This window comes from Phaethon aethereus (genome assembly GCF_964289735.1).
Source record: "Phaethon aethereus genome assembly, chromosome: 3".
Classification (NCBI taxonomy): domain Eukaryota; kingdom Metazoa; phylum Chordata; class Aves; order Phaethontiformes; family Phaethontidae; genus Phaethon; species Phaethon aethereus.
The window spans coordinates 65983846-66004702 of NC_138576.1; the positions used below are offsets into that span (position 1 = coordinate 65983846).

The 20857-nt window shown below is 36.1% G+C and overlaps 1 protein-coding gene across 12 annotated transcripts; it reads right to left on the reverse strand.

Annotated features, from left to right (window-relative positions):
• Positions 1 to 19: 19 nt before the first annotated feature.
• BCLAF1 (BCL2 associated transcription factor 1) lies at positions 20 to 16279 on the reverse strand (the record flags this gene model as incomplete). Of its 12 annotated transcripts, none has more annotated exons than XM_081997274.1 (10): positions 20 to 294; positions 2001 to 2147; positions 5700 to 5880; positions 7032 to 7207; positions 7921 to 8005; positions 9136 to 9241; positions 11966 to 12135; positions 12248 to 12394; positions 14403 to 15302; positions 16176 to 16279. In XM_081997274.1, the coding sequence occupies 10 exons, from the start codon at positions 16277 to 16279 to the stop codon at positions 31 to 33; spliced, it is 2280 nt and encodes a 759-aa protein (XP_081853400.1). In that variant the 3' UTR covers positions 20 to 30. The 12 variants fall into 12 exon arrangements, with proteins under 12 accessions (XP_081853400.1, XP_081853394.1, XP_081853399.1 ...); XM_081997268.1 differs by having other exon boundaries at positions 12248 to 12919; XM_081997273.1 differs by having other exon boundaries at positions 7921 to 8002; positions 14403 to 15308.
• Between the last annotated feature and the right edge of the window lie 4578 nt (positions 16280 to 20857).

A 20857-nucleotide genomic window follows, 5' to 3' on the forward strand; every position in this document is an offset into this window, starting at 1 on the left:
AAACCCTTTTAGAGTGACCCACAAGCACAATTATTTGATATTGCAAGATAAACTGTCTAATCTGCAATTCACCAAACTGTTTACCTTTTCATCTTTGCGTCTGTCCTTTTCTTCATTATTCTCAATCGTTTCTTCTTCATCTTCCACAATTCCATCCCCTTGATATTTGTCATGTGTCCACTTTGGACTGCTACCTGACTTTTTGAAGTTAAAACGACCTCTGCCACGCTGGAAAGTACCACGGCCTCTTCCTCTTTTGGCCCAATAATCCACACCATCATCTCTATCATCATGCTACAACAATACCAGACAAAGAATAAGGTTAGAACACCTCTTAAATGTACCCCTTAAATGTTGGTACTTTGTATCAGATTGATACTTTACATAGAAAAAAAAAGTTAGGATAACTTTTTAACAGTTCAGATCATAATCTATAAAATACATTATGAAGTATGTCCTTGCAATTCATGATGCTGTAACTAAAATCACAGCAATAAAATTGTTTTAAGAGCCCTTATTAGCTGCAGGTCTACTCAAATGTTTGAGTGTAACAAATCAGTTATCTGTCACTTATCTTCAGTCAGAAGAGAGAATTACTTGTTTTGAGGGGAAAAAAAAAATCTATGATTTTAAAGGAAGAAGCTCTAGGAATGTGCTAGGATTTTTTTTTTTTTTTTTACTTTAATGCAGAGATTGAGTTCTTTATGCTTATTATGGAAAGGTAACTGAAAGCAGTTTTCAGAAACCCTGTTTCACCTGCACAACATAAAGCAAACTAAGTTTAAACTGTTTAAATCTGACATTAACAAACAACAGTTGAGTTTCTCTGGTTAATAAGCTTAAAGTTAGCCATTTTGCTACCAGATATAGTCATACACAGTTTGGAAAGTCTTCTGACAATCATTCCATGCACTGCATGAACACTATAGACAATTATTTAATATAAGAGAGGTTTATATTTAGAAGAGTGAGGTACACTTGCTTCAATATCTACTTTTTTTACTTGTGATTTGGAAAGAAATATGAGTTATTAAACACATACCACATCTATACAAAGCAGTTTGTTAACAACTATGTAAGAATAGTTAAAGAGTCTTTTTTTTTTTAAGTTAAGAAATGGTTTTAGAGATGAGAAAGAAGTTTAACAGCTACAGTTAGTTATTTGTTCTAGCTATCATAGAAATTCTTAACAAATAGATTATCACATCTCTTTCTAGGTTTAAAGGTAAGGAAAGTTTATATACTTGTGGGGACATGGAGGACCCCTTGTACAAACATCCAAATTGTAATAGCATTATTTCTTGGATTATCTGTTAACATAATTGTGACACACTATAATGCTATAGGAGAAGGTCTGACCTTCACTACTTAATATTTTTCAGTGGTGAAACAATATCCTTAGAAGTTTGCACTGTTAAGGAAATCAACTGGAACAGAGGCTACCTACTCAGTATACCACACTACTTACTGGGTGGTTACATCAACAGTCCTCATTTCGTAACCCAGATGGGAAAAAAGCATCAAAACTAAGATGACTTCCTTTGATTATTACACTACTCAACTAAGAACAGAAGGACTGCCAATAACAGTCAGCCTACATACATCCACAAATACTGTCAGCTTTTCCTGATCTTCCACTTTTGCAGACTTCCAGCCAAATCTAAGACAAAGCTCGAATGCCATACAGACACATAAATCCAGGAAAACACAGCACAAGTCTTTTTGGTTTAAAATTTGTTTTTAATAATTCTAGTCTGAGTCCGCCTTCTTCCCCACTAACTGATGAAAGTTTTGGGAGGTTAATTCCATGTCTGGCCTCCGTTATTGCCAGCCTGACGCAGAAAGACACAAGAGAAGCATAATCAGGCACTACAACAGCCCTGATATTCTCATGGTTATGTAACTGAAGTCCCTATTCTCTACATGCATGCTACTTCTACGCTTGTAGAAAATTTCAGAAAACAAAAGCATGCATAAGATATCAAGTTCTCCACACCCACCAAGAAGTATTTCTTGCTTTTTGGGGTATATTCAGGATCCCATTCCTCTTCCTTCGGTCTCTTCTGAAAAGTAGTATTTGAGTTGCTGGGACCAGTATTTGTTCCAGCAAAGACTCCTCTGGCTCTTCCTCTGCCCCTAATTCGAAACTGATTAACCAAAACATCATTTAATTCATTTACATAAAACCACAAAGAAGAGTTCAAGTTCTCTATTACTGAAAATGTTCTTTCTGTGCTTAATTACAGTATCTGCAAGTGTAAAAAAAAAAAAGTCAAAGACTCACATATTACCTTAATATATTCAAGCATTCATTTTGAAATAATAATTTTATTAAACTTATTTGAAACACATTTGAGTTCTTGGCATAAATTCACCCCCAGCCACCAAAAAGAAATTTCCTTTGACAGCTGCTAAACCAGTGTGTTGCAACAAAAAGTCAGAAGAAGCTTCTGAAGCTGTTCACAGACAAAAACAAACAGAAAAACTGGACAGAGAGGGACAAAACTGTCAGGGGAAAAGAAAGGTCATTTATGGAATCAGTCATATTCGTTATAAGAAAATCATTCTAGAATACATACAAACAATGCAGTTTTCAAGTAAGTATATCCACGTTGTGTTACTCAAACATTTTCAATTGAGATTCAGAAATGTACTTTAGGCCAAATTAAATCTCAAATTAGTAAAGTTTTTACTTAGAAAATATGTACTGTGCAAGCTAGCCATGCTTGAAGTGAAAATAAGTGTCTTAAATATTCTTTATAATGAATTAACATGATTTTAAAATGTTAGGCTAAAAAGTCTCTCAGCAATAACGAAAATACTTAACTCAGAATACACTAAGTAGTAATACGTACAGTTCCCTCAGCATCCAAATTTTTAGCTTGTAGAAAACATTAAACAAGAGTTTATATCCTCCATTCAAGGGAACAAGAAAGGTTAGGTTGGGAAGATACTGCTAAAACCTGCAGTTACTACAGAACACTACTTCCATAAATGGCCTAGTTAAAACCACAGAACTGGGTCTTCAGTAACAGTAACAAAAACGTGACTGGAAATTAATTTCATTGGTTAAAAATAAGTATGTTCCATAAACATAGACCAAAAAAAGATACAATTAACTAACTTGGAAGAGGAGTGTTATGTACACTTAGTTTCACAAAGCTCCAATGCTTTTAACACAAAGTCTATGCTGGACAGTTTTAAAACTACTTTGAAACAGACAGACTGAAAAAACAATCCATAAAAGGCTCACAAGAACTATCCAATACACTGCAGGCAAAGGGGAGCAAGGAGGGATAAAAGAATTTCTTGGAGAATCACGTGGAAAGTGACAGACTATTACCTGAATAAAACTGTGTAAGAGCTGAAATACTACATGCTTTATCTCCAATAGCTTTGAAACCTTTACAAAACTAGGACACAAGAAGCGGGGGGGGGGGGGGGGGGAGAAGAGGGGAGTGGAAACGATGTAGAGACAAGATGACAAGATGGGGGCAGGGGGGGAAGGAAATCAGCATTTCCTCATTTCCTGGTATTAGGACCGATGAGCAGACTCCTTTTAAGAAAAGTATCTAGAGCTCTCCTCAACACTGTATTAATACTCCCCTACCCCCTCCACCCCAGTCATCTTTCAGGCAAAGAAATATGAGAAGCAAAATCCACTATGGTGTTGTATTTATGGGCTTACTTACTGCAAAGACTATCACAAAAAGGACAGAGTACATATTCTATAGAAAAGAGAAAACTCCTTTTAATTGGAACTGTTACACACAGAATTCTTTAGGAGCTGAACATTAATCACAATGTCATTAAAAGATTTTACTTATCCTCATTTCTGTATTCCTACTTCAAAACTATTCATGTTTATATACAAGAAGCCTAGAATTAAACATTACAGTCTATCAGCAAGTGTTAGTGAAAAAAATCACTGCTGATTTAACATGAAATTGACAACTTCGCTTACGCAGACGTCTGCCCTCTCCCACTGTATCATGGCTTACTGCTTTGGGGAGGATTCACAAGGAAAACAGCTTATTTACTCCAAAAGCAAAGCAATATTTACTGGAATGCAGTCACTATTAGCCTGAATTACAAAGACATTCCTCCACTAGCCAGCTTGTATGTTTCAATACTGTATCCCTAAAGAGAAGATTTGAGTCAACACATTGGCCTGCTTAGATTCTCCTGTTAGAAGCAGTCTGTTCAATAAGCCTATGTGTGACCATGTATGTCATTAGAGAACATTAACTGGGTATTACCGCATAGTCAGAACTTGCAATCACCAGTAGTTAAAGTAGCAGTCCATGAAATTTCCAATTCACATCTACTTAAATTTCATGTAAAGTAGCATCTCTCTCACAATACATACAACCTGGTTTTATAAAGCAGTAAGGCTTCCACCAACTATGCGTTTTCTCCAACTGATTCTCTTTGAGAGGAGAGGGGGTTTTAAGCTCTGCTTTTGTTTAACTCGGTGCCACCAGCTTATAGAGCTAGAAATTGTGCTGATATTGTCATATTTGATGCCTACACCATCCAAGGGCTTATACATTTATGCCACACAGCTGTTCCTTAGTATAACTATATTTTAAAAATACCAAGGAGGATATGATGCATTTTTAGTGTTAGAAATTTTGAACTTTGAATTTTCTTCTAAATAGCTACAGTTTTTTAGATGCCAGCTTTAAACGTTAACTCAAGTGGTGCATACCTCCCATGTGTTTCAGACACCCTCACGTTAGTTCGAAACTTTTTACGCTACTACAAACAATTCAAAGTATATTTACACCAAACAATGCCTTTCAGCATTAGTCTTAATCACAGGCTACGTGAAGGAATTACTACCAAAGTACAAAGTTACTCCTACCCATTACATAGCTCTGACATTTTTTCCCCATCCAAACATGGAACTTGCTTTGGGGTTCTTGTGTTGTGGGGTGATTTTTGTTTGCTTGTTTTTTTAAAGTGTTCCTTATCTTTTCAAGGCCTCCTTTATTGATGCCTAGTTTTTCCTAATGCTTCTACATTTCCCAATTAAATATCAGTGATTACATTAACATTAAATTTTTAAAATTTTTCTGAAGACTACAGTGGTCAATGTGTCACTTTCCAAATCACAATGCTAAAACACACACCAGAGCTAAATTAATTAGCTTTCATGCTCACTGTGACTAGTCCAAGCCAAAGAAACACTGGAAAACAACAAGTATACCATCTCCTCTCGTCAATACAACTGTTTAAAGGTTGATATGTATTTTTAATTATGTGCCATTGTCTATTTAAGAAGTTGCAGGCATCACACAAAGGAGGGCAAAACTAAACTGAAAATTTCAGGGGAAAAACAGAAGCTACAAGGAGCGAAGAGGTAACAGATCACAAGATTTAATCTTTTACAGAAAGGTAAATTTTGAGATCCTGTTAGGAAACAGCATAACTACAAAAGAGCAAGGAATAAGCAAGAAATCATTTTTCCCACCCTTATGCTAAGGTCTCTAATGGAATGCTAATCCGTATTTACACACCAATCAGCTGGGAAAAAAAAACAACTTTTCAGGTTTGGTACATCACATGAAAGAATTCAAGAATGAAAGAAGTTTAGCCTAAGATTAATCACTGCAACTCTTCCACATTTTATTTCCTATACTATTACTATTGCTGAAGTGTTCATAACTTGGGAGAAGAATAAGAAAGCAACTTACAAAAGTGCCTCTTGGCCTGTTGACTCCTGCAAAGCCAGAGTACTCTTTCTGTTCATGGTGGGTTTTGAACTCTTCATCTCTTTCTTTCTTGCAATCCTTTTCTTCTCGAGAACTGGATGAGGAAGAAGACGGGGAGGAAGATGGGGAGGACCGAGCACGGTCTTGATCTCTTTTTTGTTTACTGAAAAATAAAAAGATACACTGTGTGCTATTTTAAAAGTACTAGATAGTATGTAACATACTATACTAAAAGGGGTTTCTTTACATTTTATGAAAAACTATCCCCCTTCTGGTTTTAAAGTCACATACATGTTACATATTTCAGATGTTAAAGGTGAAGTATAGTTCCACTTTCCAGCCTCCTCTTACACATTTAAATGCACTAAATGTATATTATTGCTAGTGAGTTGGAAAGCAGCAGTCTGCAAACTGCAAATACAGTTTTTCTATATTTTGATGCCATGAAGAGATTGTTACTTTTAAGAACTGCCTTTCTTCTGAGGCAGAAAAACAGAAATTTAAGGGAAGAAAACCCTAAAGGCAAAGTTCTACAGTAACTTTAAATAGTTCAGTTTGCACACTGTTGAGAAGATATGGAGTGGGCTTCCCTATGTAGATGGCTGTATGGAATTAGCCAGTGGAAGAAATAATGTGGATACCAAAGTCAGAAAGTAGATGGGAAACAGGAAGCATAAGTAAAAATTCATTGTATATCCAGTACAAAGCAGGGAAAAAAGTTCCTACAGCAAGACTTTTAGTAACCCCACAGTGGTACTAATTTGACCCAATTTACAAGATTTTAATGTTCTATTCAAAGGAAGGTCATACCTGAAGTAACTCTTACCACTGCTACAACAGTATCCACTGAGATATGCTAACATTTTTTTCTTAAAAGCAGCCCACTGGCTTTAGACAAAAATAAAAATTCCCCTTCTCACCCATGTTAAAACCTAAGTATCAGTAAGATTCTCATACTCTGGGTGTTATGAGTTGAAAAAGTGCGGAATCAAGCATAACGAACCAAAGTTCTTACACAAACTGTTTATAGAAATGTACTGCATTGAAGTCCAACCTCCTGATGTAGCCTGGATAATAGGACAGATTAATTTGTCATTTTTTTTTTCAGTGTTAGCTTGCTATTCCAAAGTTTTTGTCCTCATCCACCATAAGCCGTGTAAAAGACAGATAATACATATTTGCTGTAAAACAAATAATTTTAATTGTTTAAAATTAAATGTTCCATTATACATTGAAAATTGAAAGCAATTAAGCTTAAAATTACAAAACGCTAATTAGAAGCTAAAAACCTATATAGGGACTTCAAACATTTACCTGTCATCTTTGTAAGATTTGTAATCCTTGTAATCTTTTGCAGTTTTCTCCTGCTTTCTTGACCCACTGGATTCCCTGGAACCCTTTGAGTCTCCTCGCTCTTTACTTCGCTCTTTCCTACGTCGATCAATGTCATGCCGAAGATCAGCAGAATCGCATCTTAATTTTTTATCTCCCTGAAAATACATACGTATTTTGGAACAAAATTTTGAAATAGAACATGCAGAAGAGAAACTGAATGAAAAGGTGAGTTGTAAATCAATATTCAAAAAAGCAAAACAGAATTTACCTATTTTTGAACAAACTCTTCAGCACACAAATTGACTAAGTGAACACCCTTTACATGCAATGGCTAGATCTAAAAAAAACCAAGAGCTAGGAATTTCAGTTTCAAACAAACATTCCCATCAAGCCAATGGGATATCTATTTTCTGATGCAGACATACCACAACACACGGTTTGGGAGGATTATTAAAGTAATCATTTCATCTGCTAATTTTTTAACAGAGCCCAAGCATCTCTGCAATTCAACCATACTACTCACTGAGCACCTCCATACTTTTTTTTTTTTTCCTTTCTATTCTTTGTCCTTGGGCAGTTTAGTGCCACAAAATTGGTTAAGAAATGTCCAAGAAGACAGGAAGGGTGGGAGAAGACTTGAACTTATATGCCACGTTATAAATATAGCAAAATCATGCTGCATGAACTGGCTTCTCAGTAACATGTTTAACTCAAAGGAAAAAATTGTTCCAGATGCAAGTACTCAAGATACAACAAATACAAATTTTTTTTTTGTATTTTTATACACAAACACAAAGCTGAAGTTCAGATTTAAAGGGGAAGACAATACATTAAGTTTAGGAATACAGACATGACACTTGGAACCTACTTTTTGACTTTCTTCTTTAAAGACTCTCTCTTCACCTGCTAAACGGGTATGCTTCCTCAGGGTACTTGGAGAGATGTCAATCCTCCTAAAGGTAAAATAAAGCAGTGTCTTGCCATATGTGTATGTGACTGTTAATGGCCTCAAACATTTCTGTTCAACAGAAAACTGAGAAACAAGGCATTTTTGCAGCAGAACAAGCTTTTTACATGTAAAGCCCCACCATCAGAATACAGAAGCAGATTAAAGATTAAAAACCTTGGTTCTGTTCTTTGTGAAGTATGCTAAAAACACAAGTACAGAAAATACGCAGTTTGATTTTTCACATTTTAAGTATAGCTTTGAAGATGCTGAACATGTTTAATGAGTTATTTCAAAAGATCAGTATATGTAGCCAGTTGAAAATCCACCCCCCAAAGAAATCATCAACACTATGACAGTCTGCTATAAAGTAAAAAATACTTAACAGTTAAGAAATCTTATAAAGTTGGATACTGAATATGGAGATAATATATCCTCACATGCAACACAAGTATAGTACACTGCATCATAAAACTATAGCACATGATGGGAAACTACATCTGCATGCCTACCTTCTTACCTTTCAGGCTCTCAGATTTTTCAAAAAACTGCTGTAAATTAATACACACAAAAACTAAAGTAGTATGAGATGGAACATTTCACACTGAAGAATAAAGATGCATGTACAGGGCTTCTTTTCATCTTCAAGACATATGCCCCTCAATATTTGAGCACTGCATGTGAGAAAAGTAAATATATCCCAAATGAGATACAGAGGTAGAAAAGACATCTGCTACAAAACCATAGATGAAGCCAGACTTGCCTCAGATGAGTTCTCTTATCCAGAAGGGGTTTTTGGTGGGTTTTTTTGGTATTTTGTATTTACACAGAAATTGACAAATTACTCCATACAGATTAGAACAAAAGTATTTTGGGTTCCTGCGCTTCCTGTGCACCCCCAGCCTTCTTGCTAGCAGGCCAGCACGAGAAGCTGGACTGTCCTTCACTATTCAGCAACAACTCAAAACATCAACATGTTATCAACATTTTCTCATCCCAAATCCAAAACACAGCCTCAAGCTAGCTTCTGTGAAGAAAACCAGTTCTATCCTGGCTGAAACCAGGACAGTTCTCAAAAGAAATACTAGCAGACCTTATTTGAAACACAAAGCATCTACATATGCAGTTAACATATACCTATGTATTTCTGGGCTCTTTTGCCGGGTGCAGTGTTCTTCAGTAGCTTTTTGATATGCAGTGAACCTCTCATTTAGGGTCATTCCAGCTGACTTGAAGTATTGCTCTGTTGGTTACAATAGAAAAAAAAAAAACAACACTGTTTCATTAGTTTAATTCAACTGACAGGTATTTTACTCCTGACAGAAAAAGGCAAGTAGCAGGCAAAAACATAGTATTTTCAATAAATCTATCAGGACAAGCAAATGTGGCGTTTTCCCTATTTTTACACATTCTGTAACCCAAACAAAGTAACAGTGCACAGCATCACTGCAAGTCTACTTATAACTGTGCCATGACTGTATTACATCTAATTTAAGCATCATTTACTGATTGGACTTGCTCATTTTCAACAACATTTTCCTCTAATGAAAGAGAAAGGAGCAACTTCTTAACAGTTATTTAATACTTCACCCATAAGAGAAAATGAAGTTACTTTGAGTCATGAATATTTGCAATAAGTACATTTTACTATTTGTCTCATCTTTAAATTAAAATAGTTAATTCAGTGAAAACACTTAAGAAATGTATGCTTCAGTAACTACATGAATGACCTAACAAGTCATTTCTTAAAAGGAATACAATTTCTTGATTTGAAGCTGTGATGATAAACGATCCAAGACAATTAACAGACCTATATGTAAATAAATTCATTTAAGCATCTGGCATCTTGGCAAACTTGACAACCTCTCTGACAAATTTTCTCTTTCCTTCAGAGACAGTTAAATTAGCAACAGTAAAACTCAATTTTTAAACCAGCTCAACAAATGTGTTTAAATGTAATATAGAAATACATAAAGTCATGAGCTATGAAATGTTACATATGAAGCAAGCTATCTGCTTAACAGGTCAACATACATCTGTATCAACTTACCGCCCGGCATCCAGTATTTGTCTCATAACCAACCATTAAAACTTGAAACGGCCACTACAAGGGTAGTGCCTCAATCATAATTCCATCAAACACAGGAATTTGAGCTAGCAACTCTGTTTTTATGCCATTTTTGCCAGGAAGACAGAAGGTTCAACTTTGCCTGTTTGGCATCTGTATCTTTCAACAGCTATTTTACTTTTGTAACATGGATTTTGCCATTTCAAAACACATTCCAGGACCTAGTTACAATGAAAAAGAAAACATCACTGGGCATTTTCAGCTCTACATTAATAAAGAGCTGTTCAGACTGGTCGCATCACACCAATAATGAACATAACTTCAATTTGTCAAAAGACTTACTAAAATCTGATCACAGACTACAATAAATTTGAAACTTAAAGAGAGGTTCTGCTTTCAAAAACAACCATAACTGTACATATTCCAGTAACTTGACCAAATAGGCTGTTAAGCTGTTATATTTACCAGGTATTCATTTAACATACAAAAGTTTACAGAAAAACAGTCTATTCTGTGACCAAACTGTGAGTTTTAAGAATACTATTTCACCTACAGCCTACATATGTACCATAGACAGAAGCTCTCATTGGATTGAGCCTTAAATCTCTTTATATATCAATAAAATACCTTCACAACAAATAATTATACTCTAGACAGGTTTCCTAATAAGAATTTTTTTCCATCTACATTATCATAATCTATTATTGTTGATCATTACTTTCTTCTTTCTAAGTAACTCAAAATAATTGCAGGAAATAATTTGGCTTTAGTAATTTGAATTTTGCCAACAAAAGGAGACTTGTAATGGAACCTTAGCACACACTTCCAGCACGCAAATCTTTGCAATTTTACAAGCTAAAGCATCTTAAAAAACAATGCTTACAGATAGATGTACTGAAACTAGTCACCTAATTAAGCATTTCAACATTCCCCCTTTGTTTGATGATACAGCAAAATAATTTTCACCAGCAAATTTTTCCGTATTACCTCGGTACATTAAACACACAAGAATAAGACAACAGCCCAGTGAAATAAAGTAAATGCTATGGAAAAAAAGCATTTAAAGAACTCTCCAGATAACCTCACTGAATTTTAAAGAATTGCGTATTTTTCCATCAGAAAACTTTGACAGGACATGTCACCTATCTACTTTGGTGGTCTGGGCTTGGGTGGAGTTTTTTTTTTTTCTTTTGTTTTGTTGATGGTGGTGGTTGGTTGGTTGAGGTTTTCTTGGGTGCTTATAGTAAGCAACAGCCATTACTGTTAAATCAGAAAATAATTAGTGTATAATTCATTTAAGGGAGGTCTATTTAGCCACTGCCAAGTTCCTGTAAGTGAAATTCCTGGCTCCAGCATTACAATACTGTTAAATAGGAATAAAATGAAACATCACAGTGTATTTTAGTATCATTTAGAGCATAATTTATCTTAAATATTACTTTTGTGACCAAAAAAACCCTTCTAATAAGAACCTGGAAATGAGTTCTAGGGTGCTCCAAAAGGAATGACATTGTACTTACAGTGCAAAAAGACACCTGTCAACCCACATTGCACCACTTAATATAAAATTCTGTGTTAGAGTAATTAAAACTAAATAAGAAAACTGACCAGTGTAATATGTTTAAACTACACTGCAAAAAAATCAAACTTTACATGTTACTTAGGCTCAAAAATTTATCCAGAAACATAGTATAACTGCTAGTATGCTCTACATTGCTTGGGGGTTTTTTTTAGACTAGCTTCTGTGGCTATTGTTTTTCTAATTATTTTTATGTATCTCAAAAGGAAGAAAGTCTGACTAAATCAACATTAAAAGAGGGCTGAAATCATCCTGTACTAGAGATAGTGAACAGGTTTAAATGAAGCTTTAAGACATGTATTCAGTACGATAATACATACCTTTGACATGATGAACCAACGACACAATGTGCTGAATAAATGACTCTGACGTGCTTTTGCTGGCCTGTGGCAACTTAATGTGGTCAAAGATGGATCGGAACTCTTGCTCCTTCTTGACGGAATGGACAAGTGTACTAGCAAGCAGCCTGTCTTTAGTCAAGGAAGCAGGTCTAAAATGCATCAACAAGAAGAGAGACACACAAAAAGAAACCACTAATTTAAATAAAGATGAATGACGCTGCAGGCAGGTGGAGAACCACACTGTAAAGTGGAATAATTTACCTATTGGAATCATCAAGAGGTACCGGTGCCATTTTGAGTTTAACTTCGGGACGATGGGAGTCACTGGCTATCATTTTGATCCTAAGTGGGCTCTCCTCTCTGAAGGTGGATTTTTCTCTCGCATCCAGATTCTTGTGTAGAGGGGGACTGTAATCAAAGAGTTCTTTGAGCTTTTCAGACTTTACCTGCTCAGGTGACTGAGTTTCTTTCTTCATCATTAGTCTCTCAGAACTCTTGTCTTCTTCCTTGTGCTTATCTTTTGTTGCACTAGGCCTTTCCACTACATAGCCAGTCTCTTTAAGCTTATAACTTTTCTCATCTCTAAATCCATCGCTCTCTCTATTGCCCTTGATTGATATTTTAGATTTGTATTTGGTTCCTTCCTCCTCAGCATTCCGGTGAGATGCAGTAGGAAAATTTTTACCCTGATCTGCCAGGACAGACTTTCTGAACTGTCTGTAATCCTCTGTCTCCTCTGTGTCCTCCCCTTCAGAGTCATTAAACTTTTCTTTCCCAGTCTCTTTATCAATGAAAAAATCTAAAGTTTCCTGTTCCTCCCATTCCCTTTCTCCCTCTGTCCTCCCTTTTTCTGATCCTCTCTCCTTCTGGGCCTCCTTCTCCCTGGTATTACCCCTATCAAGCAGGTATACTCTAGACTCTTCATCTGTGTACCTGTGGATAGCAAAGAAGAGACTGGTAACTCTGGATTGCATTCATTCCAGTTCACTTGCATTCCTCTTTTCTGTCAATCCCACACCAAGAAGAAGAAAATACATTCCTCTGAGCAATTCAACTTTAGCATGCAACACTTCACACACCATTAACACTGTCATTTATGTACTACTAGAGGCATCTGAAGAATATAATGCCTTTCTACAGAACACCTAGAAATTCTGTGCTTGAGTTTATAAAAAAGCCAAGTGGTTTGTTTGTTCTTTCTTAATAGGTACCCAGTTTCACATTCTCTTACACCAGTCATTTCCACATGAAATTTGGTAATTCAGACTACAATTCATTTTTGTACTTTTTAGTGAAAAGGTTGAAGAAGTACCATAAAAATAAAAGTAAATTATTTTCAGGATCCTGCACATTTCTAAAAGAATTCCAAAACCTGACAAAGGCTTAATGCATTCACTATATTGTGTACAAGCAGGGAACCTTTAGGAGGCAGCTCTCCTAACAGAGAAACACACTTACCAATTAATTATTTCAGCCACTGCCTTATCTATACACTATTTTCATATAGGTCTGAATACATTCATCAACTCCAATAGATCTAAACCCAGGGGAAGTTGTATTTTTGATCTTCCAAGCAGTGTATTTTTAGATACTAAATCACTGACTGGACAAATTCATTTAAAAGCCTACAGTAAAGCCTACTATATAGCATAGTCACCACTTTGCTCTGTAATTCATTTTGTAAGAAATCCACTGAAGTACAAGTCATATTAGAAAGGAACAGTCTAGTATCAGTAAGATTTTTACAACTTTTAATAATTACTACTGTATCAAGTATTTTAAGAGCAAATTTAAGGATTTTATGTTAATTGGAAAATATACATTGAACTTTAAATATGCTGTCCTTCACATCAATAGAATTACGCTCCCAGTATACCAAGACCTACCCTCTTTCATAAGTAATGCAAGTCAAGGCATCAAAGTTGCATTGCATCATATTGCACCACAAAATTAGCAATGGATGCTGTTTATGTTAACAAAGAAACCACTGTACAACATCTGCATTTTTAGTCTTCTGGAAGATATGTGTTTCAAACTACATACAGCATTAAAGTTTCAAAATACTTGAACAGAATTCACTATCAAACAAGCAAGTCTGATGCACTATTCCAATTAAGATTTTTCTTAACAGAAAATGGAGTATAAGAAAACACACCATAAAGGAAAAGCACAAACCAATTTTTCCTCAAAGATACATGTCCCTATCTCCACTAGCCAACAGCCAAGACTTTGAACCATCTCAGGAGGAAAAGGCACGTGTTTCCATCTCAACTCCAACCAGACTAAAATTAGGAATTTTTATTCCATTCCATTGTATTCCATATTGTGTTTTCCAAGGCACAGTGATGATATTGTTAAAACTCTACAACAGACAGTATTTTAAGAGGCAACATTAGGCTTATAATATAATTCTTACCTTTTCATAAACTTTCCACCTTTTGCAGTTTCCTGTTCGCCACCCTCAGGATAAAATGACCGCACTCGAGCCTCCTCACGGGGAGCGCTCTGTGATGGGATTGTCTTTGCAGGGCTTCTCCTCGAAGGGATATGATGCAATGGGCTATTCTGAGAAGGACTATAACGGCTAGAACCATTTCCAAGAGAACCAGAGCCAGACCTCTCAGGACTATGCTGAATGGAATGGGAATGTTGAGGTGTGTCCTTTGCTGAGTGGGCTGTGCTAAGCAAAGGGGCATCAGAGCAAGATGAACTCTGACTAGGTGGGGTGGCAATAGAAGGACTATGGGGTGACCTTGGACTGTTATCATATGCTGAAAGGCCAGGCCAAATGTCGCCAGAAGCTGCTGATGATTTATTAAAATCGTCAAGAGACTCTGATGGGTCATGTTCAAATGTATCTTTCTGTTCATCTTGTGATTTATTTTTCAAAGGGCTATCTTGCAAAGGAGCCCCTTCAGTTTTCTTTGCCTGCTTTTCCAGAGACGCACGTCTTTTGGAAGAGACAGGTGATTTGCTGTATGGGGATGAAGAACGAGATGAAGAGGACCTCGGGGACCTGGAAGATCTGTAAGATCGACGAGATCTGCTCCGGGATCTCTGGGAAGACACAGACCTTCTTTTTGGACTTCTGGAACGTGAACGGCCACGCCTAGGGCTTCGGGAGTGTCTTCGGTTCCAGACAGGCCTATAACCTCCACGATGGTATCTACCACCTCCTCCTTGATAATACCCTCTACCTCTTCCTCTGTAACCATAGGGACGTCTCATTCCTCTATTATTTCTGTAATCTCTGCGATAATCTCTAGAATAAACACGATCCCTGCTGCGAGATCGTGAATATGTCCTTGACCGAGACCTAGAACTAAAATTAAAAAGCAAGCATTAACATTTGACAATTAAAAAAAAAAAAATAAGTGCCTTGACATGAAATGTTAAATTTCTCAAATGCAGTCATAATGGTAAAGGAAGCAGACTAACAGTCTTAAAGTAACTTCTACAATATATCTTTATTTAGTATTTCTGTCTCAAATAATAAACATGTCTATAATCCTAAGGACCGTGAAGCTTAGACTTCAACATCACATGATTAAGACATTACCAGCCTCAGTGGCCTGCTGTGCCATTTTATATGAGATTATCGCCACACTGGAGCATGGCATTCAGTTCCTCAGCCACCACAGTTCACAGCATGGAACATGAAGTTACATGACCCCCAGTTTAATATGCCAGCCTGTGGACAGCAGCTGAAGAGGCAGTAAACATTCAATTCAGCCACTTCTTTTATGTGAGATGGTAATGTCCACTACTAAAAAAGATGAGGAAAAGGCTGGAGGCAACTGAGAAGACAAGATACAGCAAAGCTTATCTACTGAAGCCTGAAGTTACTCCAGATCTGAAAAGCTGCATAAGAAGTACAGAACAAGTAACAGGGAAAAAGACTGGACAAAGAAAACATCACATAAAGTGAAGGGGAGGATCAAACAAGCCACAAACCACAAAGAACCATTAGTGTTCTGAAATTATCTGGAGATACAGAAAAGATAAAAAACCAGACAAGTATTAAACAACCAAAGTAGCAAATTACACTCAAAGCAGAATTTACCTACTCCCTAAAACGAAATAAGGTCCCAGGCTCACTTCTGCCACAGCATCATGGAAGTGAAAAATAATTTCCAGACAAAAATTAGTATACTAAACCAACTTTTCATAGAGTAAGGTATCAATTTACCTGTATCTCTTTTTTCTAGAATGTGATCTTGATCTTGACCTAGAGCTGGACTGAGATCTGGACTTTGATCTTGAAGAATGCGATCTAGAGTTAGATCGACCCATTTTTCCCAGTGGATATACTCCTTCCCAAAAGGAAAAGCAGCAAGGCGGGGGGGGGAGGGGGGAACAAACAGGGAAGTGACTATTTAGAGTCCATGTAAATCATAAATGAACCAGATTTTATATGCTAAAATGGTACTATTAGAAAGAGGCATAGCATTTTCTAAATGAAAAAACTTTGAAGACAATAGGAGTACATTCATTAGTAAATTAAAAGCTCAACCACTTTTTAAAGAATTTAACATAGCTACAGCGTACGCAGTTTGTCTGAAAAGTGTATCAGTAAAAGGTTTTCCACATTTAATTGCAAACTGATCCTGCAGAAGGAGAGAGGAAGCTACAGAAAAAAAACACTTCTGCAAATTAAGGCAAGAAATAATAAGTCTGGACAATTACACATTTTAATATATTTTAAACAAAATTCTTGCTATTTGTGTGGTTTATAGTTTCCTTACATTTCCAATGCACCGATCCTTCTCTGGAAGGACTTTATAGTCCCCTACAATGTACCTTTTACATAAGCAAAGAAAAAGCCCTGAAGTATTCTGTCCAGCGGCTGTTGGTTTGAGCCAGGGGTATTATTTCTCTTAATGACATGTACTAAAGCTAATCACTCTGATCCGATTTTCCAACGGTCAATATGCCCACCCTCTGCATCTTTTTAGGTTAACTTTGTTTTTTAAACTACCTGTACAATGCATGGCCAACTTAAAGATTTTAACAACTAGTTAAATAATATGGCTTGCAATAGTATTTAATGCATTTCAGCTCAAATTAAACTATGAAAACTACAATTTATTACAAAGCAGAGAGTCCTGAAAGAAAATCAGCTCATAATTATTCTTTCTTCTTATGTACAGTCAAAATAAATACTTATAAGTGCTAACCATAGAAAAAATACACACCTTTTCCTTTTCTTTTCAGATCATTGGCTAAAACCCCACAACTTAATAAAAACTTTGATCCATTACCATTTTCTTTTTAAATTGTCCAGCTTTAGACACATTAGACAACCTGAATATAAACTGCAAACAAGTAAACACACATTTTCAGGCCCTTGTATGCTCAATATCTATATTCATCATTGCTTAATAATAATTACAAAAAAAATAGAAGAAACAAGCATGTAACTTTTGTATTGCAAACAAGCTTGAAAGCCTAAAATTATCATATTGAAAATACAAGCTCAACACAACAAGCACTTATTGTCACACGGTACTTTATATAATCTTTCTTGTTACCTGGGTGATATTTCAGTTATGTAAAGACAAATAAACAGCATTACAGCTTAATTTAAAGTTAATAACATTTCTGATATTTTAGACACATATAAGCGAACCCAAATGAAAAAAGCAGACCAACCTTTCTCCTATCAACTGGTCCCTCCTGCCCCGTATGACTTTCCCCACCACAGCAGCACAAGAGTTTGTACGGCCCAAAAGAGATGTAAACTCACCAGAAACTAACCCAGCAGAAAATTAATTTTAACCTAACCTAGCTTTCCATTTAGCTAAGAAAAAATTATTTACCTTGGAGAAGAATAATATGTTGAATGCTGTCTTTTATTGGCTCCTTCCATTAAGAAGCAAATTTACATAACCTATACTCAGAAGATTCATCGTGTCCAATTCAACTCACAGAAAATGGCTTATAATCTCTTATGCTCATCTACTCACAGGCAACATAAATTTAGAGTTTTTAAATTGTTGTAAGACATTAAGTATATCAATTTTCCAAGAGTGACAGAAAAAAAACGGTAATTTTCAGACACTCATTAAGTTTATAATACAGCCTAATCTCAGCTTTAAAGGAAATCTGATTTATTTTCCCTGTATTCAACATTTATACATTTGCATTCTATATATAAACAAGTACGTATATATTGTACAGTAGTTGACATTTACAAGAGAGATGCTAGTTTCAAAAAGTTTTATATATTTGAGTTTCTTTTTGCAAGCACAAATTTTAGGAAAGCAAAATCAATTCTCATGTTAAATAGCTGGGTTCAATCAGAACACTTAAAAATAGAATTATTTAATCTTACCTCAAACCGTCAGTTCGTGCTAATGAAGCAACTATTTCAAAACACTCTATTTGTGCTTTCAGCAGTACTGATGCCTACAGAACAGAAAAAGAGACTGTCAAAAGACATGAACTTTTAGTAAAGGGCAGGTAATACCTTTTGCTTAAGTGGGTTCAAACATTAGTCTTTTCATGATAAACAGACAACACATAGGAAATGGCACATTTACTCCTGGACTCTGAAGCTGTGTGTTAAGACTGGAGCCGCTCGAGAGCTAGCCACTGCCAAGGGGCAAATCCTACTCCCCTTCTATATATGGATCACTCCTCCTTCAGCCTTGCTTACAGGGCTGTATAACACATTATCCTTACCTTCACAACAGCCCTGACACCTTTCAGGTCCTTCAGTGAGCAGGCTCTTGATACCCAAAAATCACTTTCATATCGCTAGGTTACCAAACTGGTTTAATGAAGGGCCAAACACATGCCAGAGCTGGACTACAGGGGAAGAACAGCATGCTGCCACGAGGAGGGGACAAGAAGGAGAGTGGCAAACTGTTAGACCAGGTTGAACTCTTACAGCTTTGCAATTAACTGGAGCTATCACTTTTGAAAAAAAATTTGGATGAGGACTTAGGACAGCAGTGAAAGCTTTATCTTTAGGTTTCTCTGCAACATCTATACAAGCACATTTATGCATACATTACTCTGATATACCTTCTTGTTTAAAATGCATACATATATGAGTTTATTTAAAAAACCAACATCTCCTTCTTAAAAAATAAGCTCTTTTATGGGTGTATAGAAACAAAGCATAATTGTAATAATGCAACCAAGTCTCAGAAGTATGAACTTTTCACTGGCCTCAGCTTTTAATTACCTCAAAGCCTAAGACTACGTATACACTTGTAGTCTGATTCAACATTAAACAAACTTTCCAATTCCACTCATGCAGCTCAGAATTGTGTCCCCATTCAATTCAGATGGGATGGATTTCCCAGAAATTCTGCATGCCAACAATTTATTCATTAAAGCAAAAGCCATTAAGATACCCACTGCTCCTAAATGACACTTTCACACTTTTTCACATATGTTTTCAATGTTTTCTTCATCTAAAAGAAGAAATGTAGCACTTGTGTTCATAAACACTGCTTTCAAAAATCCACTTACCATTCACTAGTAGTGACCAAGATATTTCCAATTTCTACAAAATATATGCTTTAATTAGATTAAGTTTTTACTTCTCAGCAGCAGCAAGCATGAGTCTCTGAAGGAGCACAGTAGTGTATCGGACCATTTCAGATCTTGTCTAGACAAAAGGCGAGATGGTATTAGCTAGCAAAGGTTAATTAAGGCATTCAGGAGTCTAGTACAGAAAAAGTAATACAAACTTCAGCTAAACGGTTGAGGTTCAGTTCAAGACTTTAAATCAATCTTCAAATCATCTCTACTTCTGAGTTTTAAAAACATTCTGTTGGCATTAGCTGAAATTCAAAATCCTAACCTGGACAAGTCTTTAGATCCTGGGAATATAGAATAAGATAGTCACTCCACCTTTAAAACCTCTAAGCAGAAGACAGTATCTTAAATTACTCAAACTCTGGCAGTCAGTTCTGCACAGTTTTAGGAATCTTTTCTAACAACTGGCAAAGGTGAGAAGTAACCACACTCTTTTTAAACAGCCATTGGATATACCATGTCCAACCCTGGCACCTAAAATATATTTGCTACCCTTTTGCGTAATTTTTTTAAAGAAGAATATGGCTACAATATTTTAAAAGAAAAGCTTTGAATAGAAAACCTTTAATATTGAATAAAAAAAACCCTCAACTATTTGCAGCTTCTGTTTCCATTTAATTGTAATAGGTAAAACCTTGACACACAAAACACCCTTTTCCAAACAACTCTCATACTTAGGAACAGAAGTGATACAAGAACATAAAATTTTATTAACCTCTGTTAAAGCTAATTTAGAGAAGAATAGTGGTAGACATAGCAATATGTAGGAAAACAACTCCTTGATAACAGTAAGCTTCTACATGCTTTATGCTTTTGCAGATAAGTCCACACTCCTCTGAAAGGATCACAACTACAAAATATTGTTTCATGGTATCAAATAAAAATCACCCACAGCTTCTTCTGTAAATTCATGCTCACTGTCAGTCTGTAGTGGCTAGAGCACGTCAAGTAAGGGCCTCAGTGGTAAAGGACAATGAAACAGAGGTGCTAAGTATGGTATGTTGCTACAGAACATCAATCCCTAAATCCAAAGGCTAGTTGCCCTCTCACTTCAGTGTATGAAGCTTATCTCAGGACTAGTCTCAGAAGGGACCCAGCATCCACGAGTTAAGACTGTGACACAAGATGTTATCACTAACACCAAGCATTTTCAAGAGAGGATCATAACTGCTAGAAATATGGTCTATGCCTGAAACACCAGAGCTGTGATACACATGCTTTTTGCAACTCAAACTTCTTCTTCCCTTGCTTTCTGCCCCAAATATGGGAAGAGAGATGGTTGGCTCTCCACCATTTCACTCCTGTGTTAGAAAATCTGGA